Source organism: Auxenochlorella protothecoides, assembly GCF_000733215.1.
Source record: "Auxenochlorella protothecoides strain 0710 unplaced genomic scaffold scaffold38, whole genome shotgun sequence".
In the NCBI taxonomy this organism is placed as follows: Eukaryota; Viridiplantae; Chlorophyta; class Trebouxiophyceae; order Chlorellales; family Chlorellaceae; genus Auxenochlorella; species Auxenochlorella protothecoides.
The window spans coordinates 155,690-175,828 of NW_011934253.1; the positions used below are offsets into that span (position 1 = coordinate 155,690).

General features: G+C 62.0%; 6 protein-coding genes across 6 annotated transcripts; 4 read left to right on the forward strand and 2 right to left on the reverse strand.

Annotated features, from left to right (window-relative positions):
• Nucleotides 1-444: 444 nt before the first annotated feature.
• Nucleotides 445-1,552, reverse strand: F751_3641 (hypothetical protein; the record flags this gene model as incomplete). Its single annotated transcript, XM_011400597.1, has 2 exons — nt 445-712; nt 948-1,552. 2 exons carry the CDS (start codon nt 1,550-1,552, stop codon nt 445-447), a joined length of 873 nt encoding a protein of 290 aa, XP_011398899.1.
• A 1,106-nt stretch (nt 1,553-2,658) lies between these two features.
• On the reverse strand, nt 2,659-5,375 carry F751_3642 (Preprotein translocase subunit SECY, chloroplastic; the record flags this gene model as incomplete). Its single annotated transcript, XM_011400598.1, has 7 exons — nt 2,659-2,864; nt 3,045-3,216; nt 3,491-3,631; nt 3,758-4,033; nt 4,283-4,507; nt 4,678-4,886; nt 5,363-5,375. The coding sequence occupies 7 exons, from the start codon at nt 5,373-5,375 to the stop codon at nt 2,659-2,661; spliced, it is 1,242 nt and encodes a 413-aa protein (XP_011398900.1).
• Nucleotides 5,376-7,537: 2,162 nt separating this feature from the next.
• Nucleotides 7,538-9,614, forward strand: F751_3643 (ATP-dependent helicase fft2; the record flags this gene model as incomplete). The annotated part of the gene is made up of 5 exons (XM_011400599.1): nt 7,538-7,626; nt 7,889-8,263; nt 8,581-8,690; nt 9,173-9,221; nt 9,410-9,614. Coding segments are annotated over 5 exons (828 nt in total), but the record flags the coding sequence as incomplete, so codon positions are not given.
• A 235-nt stretch (nt 9,615-9,849) lies between these two features.
• On the forward strand, nt 9,850-11,812 carry F751_3644 (ATP-dependent helicase fft2; the record flags this gene model as incomplete). The annotated part of the gene is made up of 4 exons (XM_011400600.1): nt 9,850-9,957; nt 10,269-10,972; nt 11,200-11,349; nt 11,527-11,812. The coding sequence occupies 4 exons, from the start codon at nt 9,850-9,852 to the stop codon at nt 11,810-11,812; spliced, it is 1,248 nt and encodes a 415-aa protein (XP_011398902.1).
• Nucleotides 11,813-12,975: 1,163 nt separating this feature from the next.
• Nucleotides 12,976-14,830, forward strand: F751_3645 (Aldehyde dehydrogenase family 2 member B4, mitochondrial; the record flags this gene model as incomplete). Its single annotated transcript, XM_011400601.1, has 3 exons — nt 12,976-13,100; nt 13,279-13,706; nt 13,938-14,830. Coding segments are annotated over 3 exons (1,446 nt in total), but the record flags the coding sequence as incomplete, so codon positions are not given.
• A 463-nt stretch (nt 14,831-15,293) lies between these two features.
• F751_3646 (3-isopropylmalate dehydratase) lies at nt 15,294-19,450 on the forward strand (the record flags this gene model as incomplete). Its single annotated transcript, XM_011400602.1, has 9 exons — nt 15,294-15,416; nt 15,512-15,682; nt 15,803-15,982; nt 16,104-16,218; nt 16,332-16,445; nt 16,534-16,733; nt 17,730-18,447; nt 18,596-18,882; nt 19,154-19,450. 9 exons carry the CDS (start codon nt 15,294-15,296, stop codon nt 19,448-19,450), a joined length of 2,205 nt encoding a protein of 734 aa, XP_011398904.1.
• Nucleotides 19,451-20,139: the final 689 nt, after the last annotated feature.

The following is a 20,139-nucleotide window of genomic DNA, read 5'->3' on the forward strand; positions in this document are numbered from 1 at the left end:
CCGACAGAGCATCAAGGTGGTACGACGAGCTGTCTCAAGGGTACGGCACCACACAACACAAACACGACTCCTGGACAGGCCAGCGCTAGGGCCATGCGTCAAGAGGCCTGAGGTTGGGGCAAGGGGCCAGGGCGCGACAGCACCCCACCCGCGCCCACCCGTGGCCCCCCCCGCCTGCTGTGGCGGGGGCGAGTCCAGGCAACAAAAAGGTAGACGAAAATCGACCAAAAAACAAAGGGAACCAACGTCTGGGAGCATGGAAGGGCGACAGTGGCGGGAAGCATCCCTCACGTTGAGTGACGGTGCGTGCGGTGGGGTGGGGGCTACCCCGGCGTGAAGGCGGGGCGCATCGGCCGCTCGGCACCCACGCATGTGCCGCAGGGGGCCTGCCTAGCCCCGGCTGCTCTGAGGGGAGGTGCAAGATCGGGGCGTGCCGCCGTCTGATCAGTCAAAGGCCGACAGGTCCAGCTGGAGGAGCATGATGTCGTCGTCGGCTGCATCGCCGTAGCCGCTGAGCGGGCGCAGAGCCTCCAGGTCCATTCCCTCGGCGGCCCAATCGGCGGCGGCGACGTCGCTGAGCACGCCGGAGAAGTCCGGGAGCTCCACCGACCCATTGGCCGAGGACGCCAGGGCAGGGGCCAGGCCGGAGTGCGACCAGGACGAGCGCTCACACGCCGCGCCCAGTACCGACTGAGGGGTGCCGTTGCCGCGGCTGCAGTGGGAGCGAGGGTGTGGTGGGTGCAAGGATTTTAGGGATGGCAAGGTCTGTACAGTGCAAGGCATGGTTTGTAGAGTAGGCACATCAGAGCCGTCGCATCAGAGCAAGCGTCCTGTGATAGCAGTTTGCGGCACAACCATACCCGAGACACAAGGGCAGATGCACACCTGCCGCCACCCAGCACATGCAGCCAACCCCCTTCGGCAAGCTCCGAGCCTGACTCCCTCACCTGGCTGCCTTGGCCTCGTGTGCAGCGCCGGGGGCGTGCGTGAAGGACCCCTCCTCGCTGCCGTCCTCGGTGAGCGACAGGTCCGACTCCATGCCCAGCAGCGCGGCGTCCCCATCCTGCGCCTTCCCAGAGCCCAGGTCGCAGGAGGCGCGGTGAGCGCCAGCCAGCGCCCCCCGCGCTGCCACCGGGGAGGCCGGCAGGCTCGCGCCACGGCTGCGCGCCTTTGCGGCGGCCTTGCGTGGCTTGCTCTTCACCGCCGCCTTCATGGGCGCGGCCCCGATGGCCTCGTACAGCTTCCGCCGCAGCCAGTCGTTGTTGTTGCTGTGCGTGGTCGTGCCGTACACGGCCTTGAACCGGGCCTGCAGGTCGCGCTGGCCCATGCGCGACACCTCGCGCGCCGCCTCCTTCACGTCAGCGGTGGTAAAGTGGGCCAACGCGCCGTCGCGCTGGCCGTGGGACAGGCAGTGCTTGAGCAGGTGGTGCGACCGCTGGTCTGCGCCGTCCAGCAGACTAGCCACGTCGGCCTCGGAGGTGGAGCTGGTGTTGGAGTCCACGGGGGGGTGCCGGTGGTCCATGTCCTGGGGGGTGCACAGCTCTAAATCCATGGCAGTCTGCGGGGATGACAAATAGGGACCGCTGGGAGGGAAGGGCTGCGGAGGGGAAGAGGGGGATTTGCTCCCCCGGTTGGGGAAATCAAATGGAGCACGTGCAGGGGGGGGACCGCTCCCCCTCGCCAGCAGGGTTGACGTGGGCCGCGACCGCAACGGGGAGGGGGGGGGACGATGGAGAACGAGTGAATGTAAAATCACCTTCAAAGTTGAGGAAAGTACTGCAGCGATCGGTTGAGGAAAGGGAAACACGACAGGCTCGGGGCGAGGGCGTCGTGCAGACTGTGCCTAAACGGTGAAATAACGTAACCTGGAGAAGGCAGCGATCAAACCTTCACAAGCATGGCCCTGGGGTCGTTTCAAGGTAATTACGAAACTCGGAAATAGAAGGAGGAGGAGGGAGGGGCGTCTATCGACGCGTGAGGGAATTCAGCTCCGGGGAGTGCCAGTTGTCGACCCCCTTCCAGGAGGAGCATCCGAGGCACGTGGGCCCACCCCCCCGATATGCATACCAGCATCGCGACAAGCATCCCAGCTCGCGCAACCCTCAACACAAGATGCGATACTACCATCGTCGCACATCACGCACCTTAGCGATGATCGAATTTGCGTGCATCCGTAAAAGGATCTCGCGGGACAAGTTCCGTTCCGTCAGACGGACGGGTACGGGCGACCTGGCAGCTGATACCGCGTGCTAAATCAACTTCTGGAGGAGATTGCCATCGATGGCGTTAAGCGGCCCGTTAGAATTCGCAAGCAGTTTCCTAAACGTTTCCGACACAGGCAAACCCTTGGGCTATGCCCCCGCATGTGCCAAACAGTGGTTCCGACTTGACCCTGGCTGATTTCGTCGAATCTCCCCGAGGTATCCGGCGAGGACATTTGATAAGGGGGGTTCTCCGATCGCGCATGACAACGCATGAAATTGCGACGCAATTACTTGTGTGACCTACATGCATTGACAGTGCGCATCCCGCCAGCATGAGCCGCTTGGCCGATTGGCCCTGGTACCTCCTCCGAGGGTGTTGGGGTTAGGTTAAAATCCACTCGGGGTACACACAAGATTCCCCACGATTCCTAATGAGAGGCCAACAGAGACACCCCTATAGGTCGTCAAGGTTGTCGTAAAGGGCATCAATGTCCTTGTACTTGCCCATCGCCAGCTCAGCCCTGAACTTGCGCGCCGTGTCGGTGGCCACGCCCACCAGAATGAGGACTGAGGTCCCCGCGAAGCCACGCAGGGCCGTCATGCCCGTAAGGCCCTCCACAATTGCGGGGGCAATGGCCAGGGCGCCAAGGAAAGCAGAGCCTGCAGTGGTGCACAGGCGCTGCTTGAGGAGGAGTTCAGTGGGCATGGGGCTTGGGTGACTGGATAGGGCCTGCTTACTAGAGGAGGGACGGCCCACATGCCTTCAAATTGTGGCCACTCCCGCATCCATTTGGAAGCATGGTACACGCAAAAACCCGATCACCGCCTCCACAAACGTACCGAGCACCGACATCCTCGCCAGGGTTTGGGTAATGAAGGCGGCGGTGTTCCGCCCTGGTCGGATGCCGGGGATGGAGGCCCCCTGCTTCTTTAGCTGCTCGCTCAATTCCTTGGGCTCGAATTGCAAGAAGGTGTAGAGGTAGTTGAAGCCCACGATCAGTGCCACATTGACCTGCAGAGGTGCATCAGGGAGGCACCACCAGCTCAGAGGGTCACACACGCTTGAGGAGCAGAGGCAATATCTGGGCAGCCCTGAGTTGCCCACACTGGAATGCCCTTCTTACGGCGTGGATCCACATAGGACGGAACACAGGCACAGTGTCAGCACTGCAAGACAGCAATGCAGCCCCTCGCATGCAAGTTCCAATGGCACCCGCACGGGGGCTAGATCTTGGGCAATGAGTCGCGGCAGACTGTCTGGCCATCGGCACCCCCTCCCTCCTCACCGGCAGGTAGAAGGCGCCGCCGGGGCCCAGCGCATTTGCTGCTCCGGCCAGGGTGGAGGAGTGTGTGAAACGCGCCAGTGTGCTGGGCACCGCCAGGAGCGAGGAGGCAAAGATGACTGGGAGGACGCCCGTCGCGTTCACCTGCAGCGATGTGGGACGGCCCGACGGTCATGTGGAGGGGTCGCACGCCCTGGCTCTGGGCCAGTGGCCGCTCTGGGGCCTGCACCACAGCCCGGTTGCCCCCATCCAAGCCGCTCTGCCCCAGACCTTGAAGGGCAGGTACGCCTGCTGACTCAGCGGGCCCCCAGCCTTGTAGCGCGAGCCGTAGGCCATTGGGATCTGGCGCTCCGCCTCCTGGACATACACAATGCCCAGCGTGGTGAGGAGAAAGGCAAGAATGTAGGCCGCCAGGGCGCCCACGTTGCCATCCCCGGCGGCCACGACCGCGGCGCCCACGGAGGAAGGCAGCGCCGATGCGATGTTGGCGAAGATGAGGACCGAGGTGCCGTTGCCCAGCTTCAGTTCGCTGATGGTGTCGGCAACCTGTGAGGCAGGGATGGGGAGGGAGGGTGGTTTTGCTGATTGGGGAAGACCTGAGAGCAGCACACTTGCGGGGGCTGTCATTCTGACCGACACTGATTCAGATCTACGGAGGGAGCTGCCACCTGCACCTCCTTGCAGCTAGCCAAGGCATGGGGTGCAGAAGGCACGCAGGTTGCTGCTGCACATTCCGCACCCACCTCACAGCCCAGGCATGGCAGTCCTCCCACAGCCAACCCCCGCCCTGCTCACAAAGACGAGGATCATGGCTCCCGTGGTGAGCACCAGGGAGTTGGAGGCCAGCCAGTACAGGGAGAAGTCGGGGACGTACGGCCGCAGGTAGGTGAGCTGGCCCACTGCCTGAGCGACGGCAAAGCCCAGGGACGCCAATTTCTGGTACAGCTCGAAGCGTGCCCGGCCAGCCCTGCCTTCCTCGCGCTGCAGACGCTTCAGGGAGGGGGACAGCGTGGCCAGCAGCTGGAGGAGGATGGAGGCATTGATGTAGGGCACGATGCCTGCAGGGGCGGGGCATACCAGGGTCGGTGGTGGGGTAACTCGGGCAGAGGTCAGGTGTAGAAAGTGGCACCTCAGGGGCCTCCCGCCTCCCTGGCAGGCCACGACCACTTGCCAAGGGAGAAGACGCCGACGCGGCTGATGGACCCGCCCGACAACGTGTCGATGTACCCCAGCAGGCCCCCGCCCTGCATGCTGGCGGCAAAGGCGTCCACATCCACGCCGGGCAGCCGGATATAGACGCCGAGGCGGGAGAAAACAAGTAGCGCCAGCAGGATGGCGGTGTTCTTGGGCAGGTCGCCGCTGAAGAACTGGGAGACGATGTTACCCTCATCCTTGCTTGCTGCTCTACAGAGGATCCGTGGCCGGGGTGTCCCACGGCTCGCCAGCTTCAGCAGACGCTGTGTGGAATGTTTGGCACAGCAATGGGTGGGTGAAGAGGGCACCAGGCTGGGTGGCACATCAGAGAATGGCTGGTCTCCCAACCCGGCAGCTGAGAGAGTGGGTGGCTGGCCATAGCTGACGCTGTAAAGGGATGGGCATCCCCTGAACCCACATCTCACCAAGTTTGTGAGACACACTGGAGGTGTAAGATTCTTGTGGGTACTCGACAAAGCACGCACAGACGTTGGATGCATAGAAAGTCTCTGCGGACACTTCCAGCTGGCTGTGAAGGGCCTTCTGGTGCAGCCATGCTGTGCTTGATGGCCAGATAAGCCTGCTCATGACAGAGGAAGTTGCTTGGTTTAGAGTGAGGGCTGGCAGCGCAGATGGTACTGCACGCATTGTACTTGTGGATCCTGCACGCGACTCGCTCACCTGCCCCGGTCATGGTGAGACACGCCTGCATTGCCTACAGCGTGCCTTCAGTGGTCTGGCTGAAGAAGTCTACCCCTCAGTCAACATTGGTTCCTAGCATCTCAATGAACACCTAGACAGATTTTACCATTGTGTGCGAAGTATGTTGTGTATACTCTTGTTTGGGCTGGGGGGTAAACCTCCGCGATCAACGATCCACCACCCCGCTCTCAGACCCAGCGTTGGAGGCGTGCTTTCTATTTAGGGCAAGCCATGCCCGAGTACGCCCTTGTGATGTGAGCACATACGGTCAATGCAAATACCCTCGCGAGGGCTGGCCTATCTCAAGTGTGCAGCTACGGAAGCGGGCAGAGTAGTTTCCGCTTGCTTCTTCTTCCCTGGCTTGGCCGCACGTCCTGCCCTCTGGTTCGGATCGACAGCTTGGGTCCGCCACGTAGGGTCGTGATTCACCTTGCGAATTCAAAAATCCAGATCTGTCCATCTCGTCATCGCCCTTTGGAAGGTTAAGGAAGCAGAACAATGTATAACAGCGGCAACGACCCAGGGGAGGGCCAGCCTCCGCTGAACAACGTGGGTCCGGCGGCCAACCCCGTCAGGTTTGAAAACCTGGCCGCAGCTGGACTCCCTGGAGTAGGCAGCGGGGTCCGTCTGGGCTCCCTGCAGAACCCCGGCACGGGGGAGCGAGGTGGGCAGGAGTCAAATCCTCACATCTGCCCGGCATCACTGTCGTTTGCTGTTGGGAGGCCGGTGTGCGCGCAGGAGCCAGGGGTGCCCAGTGTCATGCCCCCCCCCTTCCCTCCCCCATCCAAGGCCTCCTCCTCCATGCCATGCCCAGGTCAAGGCGCACCCGCCTACTCCAACTATGGTGCGGCGTACAGCGCTGCCCTGGCGCAGGCCCACCCCCCCGTCAGCCTGCAGCAGGCGTATGTGCACTCACCCCACCTCCAGGTGGCCCAGCCCGCGCCCCAGCACGTCTCCCTGGAGCTGCAGCACGCCATGCTCCAGCAGCACTACCTGCAGCAGCAGCAGTCCGCGGCCGCGGCGCAGTCTGCGCAGCAGCAGTACTTCCAGCAGCAGACGCAGGCCCTCCTGCGCCAGCAGCAGCAGTACCAGCAGCAGGCGGCCAGCGTGCAGGCGGCCAGCCAGGCGGCGGCGTATGTAGGGGGGCCGGGCAGCACCCTGTTTTCCACCGCGCTCCCGCAGTTCCAGCAGTACGCGTACCCGCAGGCCGGCACCTACACCCCGCCCACCCAGGGCCTGCCCGCGGTCAACGCCCGCGACATGTACTCCAGCCATGTGCGTGGGCCTGGTTCCTTGCAGGCAGGGTGGCGGGGGCGGCCTGCATGGGCCGCACCTCCCCCTCTCCTCCCATCTTTAAGTTTGGCCAGGGATGGTGGATAGCGAGCAGGCTGGCCCCCCCCGTGAGGACGATGGTCACCACTCGGGCCCCTCCGGGCCCCAACCTCACTGCCTCCTCCCAAACTTGACTCCCCTGTGCTGCAGGCTGCCCAGCCCTCTGCCAAGCGTCAGGCGCTGGACCCCCACCTCTCAGCAGCAGTGATGCAGTATGCTGCTCAGCAGGTGCCTTTGCCTGGACGGGAAGGGGGATCCCGGTTGCCATTCCGAGTGTGATCAGCGGGTTTGCATGATCAGCTTGTCGCTGCTCACGAGACTAGAAGCATGCAGTAGCCGTGGCTTGGCCTGGGCAGGAGGATGCAAGGCGGGTGCAATACACCTAGCCATGCCTTCATCCCTTCCTTCCCCAACCCTCCACCTCGTCCGCAGTCTGCTCGCCAGCCGCTCAGCAACGGGCAGTCATACCAGCAGACATCCAGCAGCCTATACCAGCAGCAGCAGCAGCGGCGCGCTCAGGCCGCCTACGCTGCCGCCGCCAACAACCGCAACAATATGAGGGTGAAGGTCGACATCCGCAACCGGGGTGCGACCGTGCTGCGGCAGGGAGGGGTGGCGGGGGGAAGGCTGTTGGACAGTGGAGCTCTGCTTTGTGGAGTGCGCACCGCGTTGCCTCCTCAGTGCATCTTCTGAGCGCTGACGACGCCCGGCAATTTTGTGCTCTGTGTTCCCTGCCCCACCCTGGGTGCCATCCAAGCATGCGCTGCTTCCTGCGCAGGTCACTTCAACGCCCAGTTCCAGGGGGAGGATACCTCGGCCAAAGACCACACCGACGAGGTGATGCGACGCTGCGAGGAGATCAGCACGAAGCTTTATGGACAGCTGGGTGCCAGCAAGCTGGACCCCACTGGGTGAGGAGAGGACGTGGGTGGCAGAGGTGTAGTTGAGGAGGGGAGGGGAACCGGGAATCGAGGAGAAGGTTAGAGAGTCATGTCGCCCGGCGAGCAGGCTGCCTTGTACCTCCTGTCCCTGGAGTTGATGCCGGCAGCCCCACACCTGTGGCTCACCTGCCAGTGCCTTCTGGCATGAACAGTGCGATGGCTGTGCAGCGCCTGTTTGTTCCCCCTTGCAACAGGCCCTTACACCCTCGCCCCCTTTCATACCCTGGTGCAGGGGCCCCGTGCGCGTGGCCGAGACGTACCAGCAGGTGGACCAGGCCCAGCTGATCGAGGCGTGCGGCGACACCGCGCGGTACCTGAAGCCCTACCAGCTGGTGGGCATCAACTTCCTCATGCTCCTCTACCGCCAGCGCATCGGCGGCGCCATCCTGGCGGACGAGATGGGGCTGGGCAAGACGGCACAGGTCATCTCCTACCTGGGCGCCATCCGCAGCCTGGACGGCGACGCCGGGCCGCACCTGGTCATCGTCACCGCGTCGCTGCTGGAGAACTGGCAGCGCGAGTTTGCACGCTGGTGCCCGGGTATGCGCGTGGTACCCTACTACGGCAAGCACCGCAAGATCGTGCGGGCCCGCCTGAATACACTCAGGTGCCAGGAAGGAAGGGAGGGGGGGGGGGAGGGGATTTTGGTGTGATGGGTGGGGGGTCCCGAGGAAGGGGTCCGGCAGGGCCTGGTTGCCTGTTGGGAGGTGCCCGAGGCCTCGTGTGAGGCCAGGAACGATGCCCTTGCTCTATTGTTCCTGAGGCATGCAGATAGGGGAGTGGGCTGGGCGTCGAGGCTGGTTGGGGCTTCCAGACAGCCATTGTCGGACACAATCGACTGCACTGGGCTTGCTGGGCTGGGCAGCACCCTTACTCGCTCCATGCATCATATGGACCCCTTCCTGTCTGTCATGTGCCTCGTAGGGAGCGGATGGCTCGTGGCGAGGAGGTGGACGACGACCTCTCCGACCTCACCGACCCCATTGCCCTGGAGGAAACCGCGCGCAGCGAGAAGGCTGCGGCCGACGAAGCAGGTAGGGGCAGGGTCCAGGCGCAAGAGCACGGTGGCGGCAAGCGCGAGGATGCTCTTACGAGGGGAGCTGCCATGGTAAATATGGCATCAAGGTCCCTCATGTGTGGCACCGCACTCTAGCAGCAACCAATCCTCGCTTTCCCTCGTGCACGCGCCAGCCGCAGCAGCGGAGGACGACTCGGACGACCCGGCTGGACGGGGGCTCATGAATGACTCCGATGAGGACTATGCAGGGGAGAAGGAGGGCAAGACCGGCAAGGCAGGAAGCACCAACATCGACTGTGAGTGCGGGGCGCCTTGCTGGTGGATGGGGGGGTGCCCCGGTGGCGTGTCTCTCCAGAGTTTCATCTGTGTATCGTCTGCCCTCCACTTGTTGAGCGCCTGGTCTCAGCCCAGCGGTCACCAATGTCTCCTCAGCGTACGGCCGTGGCGCCGAGCCAGGAAGGGCTCGCGCGATGGACATGGAGACCCCGCTGCCTCGAGCACCCTTTGATGTCATGCTCACGTGCTACACCCTCTTTGAGCGGGACGGGTGAGCGTGGCGAAAGGCTTGTTCTGAAAGGGGGGTGTCTGGCGCAAGGCGCATCCAGTCACTGCTTCTCGGGATCCATGGAACTGCTTGCCGCATGGATTGGCACCTTGCACCGGCTCGCTGGGGACCGCGCAGCAGCCTTTGGCATCTCATCCTCACCCACACCGAGCCGCCCGCTCCTGGCACAGGCCTGCCCAGCGCCATGATCGCCCTTTCCTGGAGAGCTGGCAGTGGAGCCACCTGATCATGGACGAGGCCCATGCCCTGAAGAACGCGGAGACCGTGCGCTCCCGTCGCCTCAGCAGGCAAGGCCTTGGCCCGGGGGTGGTGGCACTGGGTGGGGACCAGATCGTACTGGAACCAACATGGAAGGCCCTTCCCTTCCCCAGCTGATTGAAATCTGGGAAAGTGTATCAGGAGCTGCATGTGCTCCGTGGGATCGTACACGCACTGATCTGGGGAACGACACTCCCTCGCCTGGCTCTAGGCCAAGTCCTGCAGAGGATGGTGTCAGGCCCCCTCGCGCATGTGGCTACGAGCCCCATCCCAATGGCTCCCCGCATCACTCACCGAACCGCTGCTCCCCGGCCACATACGCAGGGTGGCGCAAGTCTCCCGTCGCCGCGTCATGATGACGGGCACCCCGCTGCAGAATGACCTGGGGGAGCTGCAGAATCTCCTGCACTTCCTCCTGCCTGCCATCTTCTCCAAGGAGACGTTTGAGAATGTCAAGGACGTGCTCAAGGCAAGGGCAGGATTGGAGGGGGGTTGGAGGGCGCTTGGGTGACGAAGGGCTTTGCAGGCATCGTGCGTGCGGCGAGGGGACATGAGTTGGGCGCGGTGCTGGCGCAGGCGGAGGAGGTGCGGCCTGAGGTTGATCATTCGTGGCTTGAAAGCTGCTGCGATGTCCCGGCCCGCATCCCAGTGCCAAGCCATCTGCTCTATGCGTCGCACATGAACCCCATCCATCGGCTGTCTGTCCCAAGACATATGACACACAGCCCTCAAACTCACTCCCCACCCCCCGTTCGGCCTCGTCGCGCGCAGGACGACGCGGAGATCGCCAAGCTGACGGCGCGCATGAAGTCGCTGCTGGGCCCCTTTGTCCTGCGCCGGCTGAAGACGGAGGTGAAGAGCCAGCTGACGGAGAAGGCGCACAAGAGCGAGTTCATCCCCATGGCCCCGGAGCAGCAGGCGCTGTACGAGGCGGCGGTGGCGGCCTACCGGCGCCAGCTGTCGGCACGTGCCATCAGCGCCGACGCGGGCGCGGCGGGGATCGAGAAATGGTGCAAGTCGGTGGGCGCGCGCAAGATCTCCCACATCTTCTCCCACCTGCGCAAGATCGCGCAGCACCCGCTGCTGGTGCGCCACCACTACGACGATGCGCGGGTGGAGGAGATTGCGGCGCTGGCGCACGAGCGCCAGCTCTTCTCCGGCAACGCCACGCTGAAAAAGGTGCAGGCGGAGCTGGCAGGGTACTCCGACTACGCGCTGCACGTCTTCTGCTACAACGCCGGCCCTGAGTTCGACGCGTACCGCCTGTCCTCGGAGCACCTCTGGTCTTCCTCCAAGTTCCGCCTGCTCAGGACCATGCTGCCCAAGCTGAAGGCCGCGGGCTCGCGCCCCCTCATCTTCTCACAGTGGACCTCGGTGCTGGACGTCATGGAGTGGCTCATGAGCGAGCTGCAGCTGCCCTACGTGCGCCTAGATGGGTCCACAGCCGTGGAGGAGCGCCTGGCCACCGTGGACAAGTGCGTGGGGTTGGTGTGGGGATGCTGTTGATCGGGGGAGGAAAGGATCGGGACGCCAGGCTGGGCCCTGGATCCTTTGGTCCGGGGGGTCCCAACCAGGCCACAGGATTCACGGCTCCCTGGTCTGCAGGCTGGCGCGCAGGCCCATGGGCCCCTCGCCACACCGCCATTGGACGCGATCACCCCACACCACCCACACGCGCGCGCACACACTCACACATGCACAGGTTCAATGGGAGCGAGGAGGTGTTTGCATTCCTCCTCTCCACGCGCGCAGGGGGCCAGGGCCTGAATCTGACTGGTGCGGACACGGTCATCCTGCACGACTCCGACTTCAACCCCCAGACAGACCGTCAGGCAGAGGACCGCTGCCACAGGTGAGGAGGAGCGGGGGGGGTGGAGATGCAAGGGGGAGGCCCCTGATGCTCACTCACAGGGCAAGGGACCACACCTGAGGGCTGAGCAGGGCACAGGCCCCGCACTGCCTGAGACGATCGCGGGCCTTGGCATCTGAGGTCCTGGCCTCACACAGCAAATGCTCACCCACCGTGCAGGCTCGGCCAAAAGAAACCCGTGACGGTCTACCGATTCATCACCAAGGGAACGGTGGACAAGAACATTTACAACATTGCGCAGCGAAAACTGCTTCTGGATGCAGGTGTGGTGGATAGGATTGGCCCACGTGGAAGGGAATGGGGCGGGTTAGGTTGTGAGGTGGTCGCAGGTGCACCCGTGCACAGCTCTGCGAATTTTCTAAGGCAGTGCTGGGACTCCTCTCCTATGCCTCGTGAGCCTTGCCACAGCATTCACTCTTTTGTACAGTGTAAAGCCTTCCTATAACATCCCCCCATCGTCCTTGTCCTGTGCAGCTGTCCTGGACGGCATCACTACCAGCACCAGCAAGCATGCAGAGACACCTGCGGACCGCTTGCAGATGGGCTTCATCCTTCACGACTTGCTCACTGGCAAGGAGCCAGAGGATGAGGACGAGCCCAAGCCCGAGGACGGAGTGGCTGAACCCAAGACCGAGGAGGGCGGGACAGGGACTCCAGCACCCAGCGCCGAGGTGGGCCAGGCAGAGGAGGTGAAGCCGGAGGAGGCAAGCAAGATCGTGGAAGTCACCGAAACGGAGTCTGTTCCCTAGTCTAGGCCTGCGAATGCACCCTCAATAACCAAGCCATGCATCCAGAGTGACAGTGTAATAATATTCTGGTCGCGAAGTGATAGTCATGCCCTTGTGGCGCTCTCATGTGTAAGCTGTGTCGGAGCCCGGAGCGAACGCTGGCTGGGCGAATGAACCGGGAGTGTCACCCTCTCGCGATCGCCATCATCCAACAAAGGTAAAACCTAAACTTATGCACTTATGCAATTGGTGCATTGCGACGAGAGTGGTACATGACAGGTGCGTGAGTGGTTTCGCGCGCCTCAAAATGACGCAACCTTCCGCGCATCCCCGTCGGATTTCAGACTCAGATTCGGGAATTACTACGATGCGGGGCTTGCGGGTGTATATAGGGACCCAGCACATTCCACGACCGCCACATATTCACCCTTTTGCATCCAATCTTGTTTCAACCCCATACTCTCACGAGCACACCCAAGCCAGCAATAGCGTCATCAACATATAGAGCAGAAAACTCCGCAACCATGTTTGGCCTTTCTGAGTAAGTGATGGTTTCGGATGTGCCGGCATGATGGGTTTTTGACAAATCTTGCATACACACGTTCTTTTCCTTTGTGTAATTGATCCCACATGGATGCATTCCCTCAATGCAGTGCCCACCACACCGAGATCGGTGCCAAGAAGGACGCCCTGGAGGTCCTGAAGCATGTGCCCAACCAGGTTTGTCACCCTCAGAGGATTTGCTCGTTGCATGTTTTGGATCGTGATGCTTGCGTGTCGCTGTGGTTATGCCGCGGCGCACCATCGGTAGCTTCTACGCTGACCACGGAGCATCAGCGATGGGTTTACGTCATCTCAGCTTCCCTCCTTGTCCGACACCTCGCAGCTGCTCATCAATGGCAAGTTTGTAGACGCCAAGTCCGGCAAGACTTTTGCCGTCTACGACCCTCGCACTGAGGAGGAGATATTCCGCATTGCCGAGGCCGATGCCGCGGATGTGGACGAGTGAGTTTCTCAAAGTTTCACCTAGGAGCGATTGCTGTGATTTTCACCACTGACTTCTGCATGTGCAGTATTGATGGCATTTCCTTAGCCTGACCTGTTCATCGTCGCCCAGCCTCCTGCTGCCCATTGTTCAGTCCGTCGGCTCATGGCGTCCGCTGCTCCCCTTTCCCCCCAACAGTGCCGTCGCTGCTGCGCGCGAGGCGTTCGACCACGGCCCCTGGCCCCGCATGTCTGGCCGCGCCCGCGGCCGCATCATCTACAAGCTGGCCGACCTGATCGAGCGCGACCTGGACATGCTGGCCACTGTAGAGTCGCTGGACAACGGCAAGCCCCTGTCCGTCGCCAAGGCCGCCGACATCACGCTGACCATCGACCACCTGCGCTACTTTGCCGGCTGGGCCGACAAGCTGGAGGGCAAGACCATCCCCACCGACGGCAACCACTTTGCCTACACCCTGGTGGAGCCCAAGGGCGTGGTGGGCCAGATCGTGCCCTGGAACTTCCCCGCCCTCATGATGGCCTGGAAGATCGCCCCCGCCCTGGCCTGCGGTAACGCCATCGTGCTGAAGCCAGCGGAGCAGACCCCCATGTCCGCCCTCATCATCGGTGCGTGGCCGTCCTGGATGGTGTGGGGTGTCGCGGCGGTGTCATTTCGTGGAGTGGTGCGACCATCTGGACCCCCTTGTTTGCACATTCACCCTCATGGGGAGCCCTTTCCTCGGTTGAACATACAAGGATGTGCACACATCCTCAGCCCCAGCACTCTACCCATTCTCTCTGCCATGTTCCACTTCCTCCGACCACATCCCCCTCCTCATTCCAACTCCACATCAACAGGCAAGCTTGCCCTGGAGGCCGGCCTCCCCCCGGGCGTGCTCAACATCCTGCCCGGCTTTGGCCCCACCGCGGGCGCCCGCCTGACCAGCCACCCCGCCGTCGACAAGGTGGCCTTCACCGGCTCCACCGAGGTGGGGCGCATCATCATGAAGTCCTGCGCGGAGCACATCAAGGACGTGACCCTGGAGCTGGGTGGCAAGTCTGCCATGATCATCGGCCCCACCAAGGACATCGACAACGCGGTGGACATCGCGCACTTTGCCCTTTTCTTCAACCAGGGCCAGGTGTGCACGGCCGCCTCCCGCCTCTTCGTCCACGAGTCGGTGTACGACGAGTTCTGCGCCAAGGCTGCCGAGTACGCGCGCAAGCGCAAGGTGGGCGACCCCTTTGAGGCCGAGACGGAGCAGGGCCCCCAGATCGACAACGAGCAGTTCGAGAAGATCCTGGGCTACATCGAGTCGGGGAAGGAGCAGGGCGCGCGCCTGCTGACCGGCGGCGCCCGCGTGGGCAAGAAGGGCTTCTACATTCAGCCAACCGTCTTCGCCGACGTGAAGGACGAGATGAAGATCGCGCGGGAGGAGATCTTCGGCCCCGTCCAGTCCATCCTGAAGTGGAGCACCACTGAGGAGGTGCTGCGCCGCGCCAACGCCTCCGAGTACGGCCTGGCGGCCGGCATTGTCTGCGACGACATCCACTTGGTCAACACGCTGTCCCGCGGCCTGCGCGCCGGCACCATCTGGGTGAACACCTATCACGTGTACGACCACGGCGTGCCGTTTGGTGGCTACAAGATGTCCGGGGTGGGGCGCGACAAGGGCTCCGCAGCGCTGGCCCACTACACCAACACCAAGGCTGTGGTGCACAAGCTGGAGGGCGAGCAGGCGTGGCTGTGAGTGCGGTCGGGCCGGGCGCGAGCGCCCCGCCGAATGGTGGCCCCACCCTGTGGGCCTGGGTGCGAGGTGGGCCGACTGCCCACCGATCTTCCCTGCATACCCCTCTTTTCCACCATGCCTCGCATTTGAGGGAGTGTCAAACTTCCGAATTTTGGTCTGCTGTGGGCTCCATGCATGGGGGGCGGGCATCCCCCTCCCCAGGCTTGCATGCCATGATTTTGAGGCGCTGTCTGCGCCATTTATCCTACATTGGACTTGAGATGCAAGGTAACACTGCATAAAGCCAGAGGACTCCCACGGTAATCAGGAGAGGGGTTTGATGGGAACAGGGCCCTGTCCCGTTCGGGATTGCTCAGATGCCCAGACGCCGCTCAGGGTCGTGAAAGCTTGAGGCCTCGTAATGCGGACACAAACCCTCCTTGTGACGATCGTATGCATATTATGACCACGATACGGCCAAAGAATGTCCCTGGGGTACGCCGAGAAGCTCTCCTTTAAGGAGGACGTCGGGGGCAGCTTGGGCGCACCGGAGGTTTTCGATGCTGCCACCGAACTTGCCCAGAGCATAGAGAAACTCATCCAGCTCGTGAGTGGACCCAATCCTGCACGACAGGGAACTGCCCTGTCGATGATTCATTGGGTGCGCTGGGTGATTGCAGATGCACCCAACAAACCCTGCAGGTGTCGGAGGCAAGGAGCATCATCGCCTTCACAGGGGCTGGGATCAGCACCAGCACGGGCATCCCGGACTTCAGGGGTCCAAACGGTGTCTGGACGGCGCAGAAGTTGGGAACGGCCCTCCCAAAAGCCACAGTTGAATTTGCCAATGCTGCGCCATCGCTGACACATCAGGTGTGTTGAAGGGTGGTTGCAGGCTCGGTTTGATGCCCTGCCAGTTTCTGTATACAATTGGCTCGCAGCACGACCTGCTCTTTCTCTCGCTGGCTGAGCACCCTTCCTGCCATCGTGCAGGCTCTGCTGGCCTTGCATGGCACCGGCAAACTTAAGTACCTTGTCAGTCAGAATGTGGATGGCCTGCACCGACGGAGTGGGTTCCCTGCCGCGGCCTTGGCGGAGCTGCATGGCAACTGCTTTCTGGAGCGCTGCAGCACATGTGGAGCAACCTTCACTCGTGACTTTGAGGTCGAAACGGTGAGTTGATGGGGAAGGTTGTGAGGGGGCGTTACCCGGACGGGGCGCTGGTGACTGTGGCCTGTGGGCGTACAATCCTCGAAGCTCCTGCTGCAGCCCTTGGTACCTGGACAAACTGCAGGTTGGCTTTATGGAGACGGGACGCTTCTGTGAGGTGCAGGGATGCCGTGGGCCCCTCACAGACACCGTACTAGACTGGGATGATGCCCTCCCTGCGAAGGAGTTGAAGGAAGCAGGTGGGTAGCTCGGGGATGTTCAGGGCTGCGCTGGAGTGGCAGGGGAACCCACCCTGTGCCAGTACCTTGTCGCTCTACCCCTTGGATCCAAGCTTGACCAACTATCCCCTCAGAGCTCCGTGCCAAGCATGCGGATCTGGCCATCTGTCTGGGGACCAGCCTCCAGATCCGGCCGGCTTGTAACCTGCCTCTGCGAACTGTGAGAGTCTACAAGGACCGTCCCCAAGGTGCTCTGGTTGATAGGAAGGGGAACAGTCCTACCAGGTGGCATTTGTCGGGCCCACTCCAATCTGCAACCCAACCAATTTCGCACAGCTGGGAAGCTGGTCATTGTCAACCTGCAGCGCACACAGCACGACAAGAAGGCGTTGACGTCTGGTGGTCTCGTGATTCATGCCCGGACAGACGACGTGATGCGCGGCTTGATGGCCGGGCTGCACATGCAAGTACCAGAATACAAGCGGCTGGACACATTTGTCCTTGAGGTGGCGCTCATCGAGCAGGAGGCCAAGAGGGTACGGCATTCAGAGTCTGGGGCTACGGGCACGCCAAAGGACAAGCTAATGATAGGAGTACGGAACCAGCATGGTCGGCAGTGCCCCCTGCCATTTGTCGAGGACGTCACCTTGAAGGCCGAGGTGAGTGGCGTGCTACTCTGGTGCACAACCCATGTATGGTGATGTGAGACTCACTCATCGCCCGCTCACCCCGCAGATCTCCAATGACCATGTCTTCCAGCTCCGCCTGGAAGGGCATCCATTCTGCCATGCTATTGCGGCAGAAGCAATCGCTGGGAGGGTGTTGCACGTCGCTATTGCGCTGCATCCACAGCTTGGTCATAGTGGAAGGCACCTGCTCATCGACCACCACATTCCCAAGGATTATAGGATGATGGATGACCAGGTATCCAGGTACACTTTCTTGACACAAGCCGTTCAGTATCCTCTATAGACCCTGTAACGCCACCTCGTAACTGGGTTTTGCCCCCACGAGAACCGCGGGGGAGTTCACACGTGCCGTGTGAGGGTGAAAGTGAAATCTGCATCCACGCGCAACACGCCTGCATGCACATAAGTAGCGTGAAGCCAGCCACAAGCCCAACAAGGAAATAATTTTCGCTTGGACACTGAACAAGTGAGCTGCGCGAGCATTCGTAGAGGGACTGTCCCTGCCCCTTGGTCCCCTTTCTGAGGAGGCCTCACTGACCATGCAGACCGCAGCATTCACGACTCGAGCTCCCACGAGCCAGTGTAGCGTTGGTCGCAGTAGATCAGGCCGTGTGAGGACAACGTGCGTAGCCGCACCGCCCACGCCCGCCCGAGCCCCCGCCAGCACAGGATGGGTGCGCAGTTTTGGACGTGCCTCGCCCGTCGCTGTGGACACTTCGTTTCATTGGGCACCAGAGTGCTTCATTGCATGGTGGGGTGCCTCGCGTGAACTCTCACGGTAGCCTGCGCAACTATCTCTCCTAAGACCTCACCTCCAGAAACCACCCCCCTCCCCTCCCCCAGGTGAAGAGCCCCATGACCATGACTGAGAAGATCATCGCCAACCACTCAGACAGCTCCGTGGTCAGGCCCGGCTCCAACATCTGGACCCGGGTGGACAAGCTGATGACCCACGATGTGTGTGGCCCAGGCACCTTTGGCATCTTCCAGAAGGAGTTTGGCGAGAATGCAGAGGTCTGGGACCGCGAGCGCGTGGTGCTCATGCCGGACCACTACATCTTCACCTCCGACGAGCGTGCCAACCGCAACGTGGACATCCTGCGCGACATGGCGAAGCGTTACAACATCAAATACTTTTATGACATCACTGACCGCTCGGACTTCCGGGCCAACCCGGACTACAAGGGCGTGTGCCACGTGGCCCTGGCCCAGGAGGGCCACTGCAAGCCGGGGGAGGTCATGTTTGGCACAGACTCCCACACCTGCAACGCCGGGGCGTTCGGCCAATTCGCCACGGGTGTGGGGAACACCGACGCTGGCTTCATCCTGGGGACAGGAAAGCTGCTGATCAAGGTGCCGCCCACCATGCGCTTCGAGATGGTGGGCCAGATGCCGCCGTACCTGCTGGCCAAGGACCTCATCCTGCACATCATCGGCGAGATCTCGGTGGCCGGCGGCACGTACCGGGCCATGGAGTTCAGCGGGGAGGCCATCTCCAACATGAGCATGGAGGAGCGCATGACCATCTGCAACATGGTGATCGAGGCCGGCGGCAAGAACGGTGAGGGAGCTGGAGGGTGGGAGGGTGGGAATGGATGCCTGTCGCGGCGGCAGGGTGGGGAGGTGATGAACGCGGTGGGATGCGCAGTGCAGGCACCTGCTCCAGCCCAGTATTGCATCGAGGGGAATCGTCCCCCCTTGTCCCACAGGCATGTGCCCCCCGGACGAGACAACATTCGACTATGTCACCCAGAGGACCTCCGAGCCCTTTGAGCCCGTGTATGCTGACAGCGCAGCGCAGTACGTGGAGAGCTTCAGGTTCGACGTGTCCAAACTGGAGCCGACGGTGGCGGCGCCCCACTCCCCTGACAACCGGAAGCTTGCAAGAGAGTGCCGCCACGTCAAGATCGACCGCGTCTACATCGGCTCGTGCACTGGCGGGAAGACGGAAGACTTCATGGCGGCAGCAAAGCTGTTTCATGCCGCGGGGCAGCAGGTGAAAGTGCCCACCTTCCTCGTACCAGCCACCCAGAAGGTAGCCTAGTGTTCGTTGTGGAATGTTTGAGTGGCTGGGAGTGGGGTCACCTGTGTTGCTGAAGCCGGCACTCGCAGCTGAGCTTGGCCCTTGCCACCCGCTCCCGACTGTGCAGCTGACGCTGGCAGTAGCCGCAGCGTCAGCATGCTCAGCAGAATGCACGACCCTTTTGGTTGACGTGTAATGACCTTTACAATTGTCATGTCGTCCCTCTCTTCTCTCCCTGCTTCAGGTCTGGGCAGATGTATATGCCCTGCCAGTCCCTGGGTGTGGTGGCAAGACCGCAGCCCAGATCTTCGAGGCGGCTGGCTGCATCACCCCAGCGGCGCCCTCGTGCGCGGCCTGCTTGGGGGGCCCACGCGACACCTTTGCACGCATGAACGAGGCCCAGGTCTGCGTGTCGACGACCAATCGCAACTTCCCGGGGCGGATGGGGCACAAGGATGGGCAGGTGTACCTGGCCTCACCCTTCACAGCAGCAGCCTCGGCCCTGGCTGGGCATGTGGCTGACCCGCGAGACTACATGTGAGGGCATGTTCCCCCTGCTGCTCCAAGAATTGAAGAATGCCACGAATGATAGCAGCTGCTGATTGGCGTCTGATTTCTTTTGCCTGTGCTTCATGCCATGACCATGGTAGAAGCGTCCTGTTTTATATCTTACATGCTCGAGGCCTATTTCCTGTGATTCATGAAGGGGGTACACTATCGGGCGACGAGAAGAGACATGCCTAGGTCCATTAAATATTCCACTCGCTGGACTTTAGTACGTCGCTGCTGATCCTCAAGGGGATAGATATTGCCCGAGCACCACCTCCTCCTGTGAGCGGCACAGGCAGCACGGCAGGAGATGGTCCTTGCTGGCACGCTGAGCAATTGTGACATCGAAGAGCAGGCCATGCCACCAGTCTCACCGGGGGAGGAGTCTCACCTGTATGCCCTGGACCTTTCCTAGATGCCCCTGCAATGCCTTGACGGACCATGTCAGCCACGCCCCACGCGTCGACAAATGCTGCCACGGCATTGAGCTGCTCCTGGTACTCCTCGTCTGTCAGAGGGAAGGATTTCTGCTCTAGGAAGCGCCACATGACATGCAGGTACATGTTGTTCCCTCGCTGCTGAAGCCGAACGTCAAAGCTGCGAAGGGTGTGCGTGCGGTAACTCAATGGTGCAGTGCAGACCGCCATGACTGGGCATGAGATGCACGACCACACCACTCCT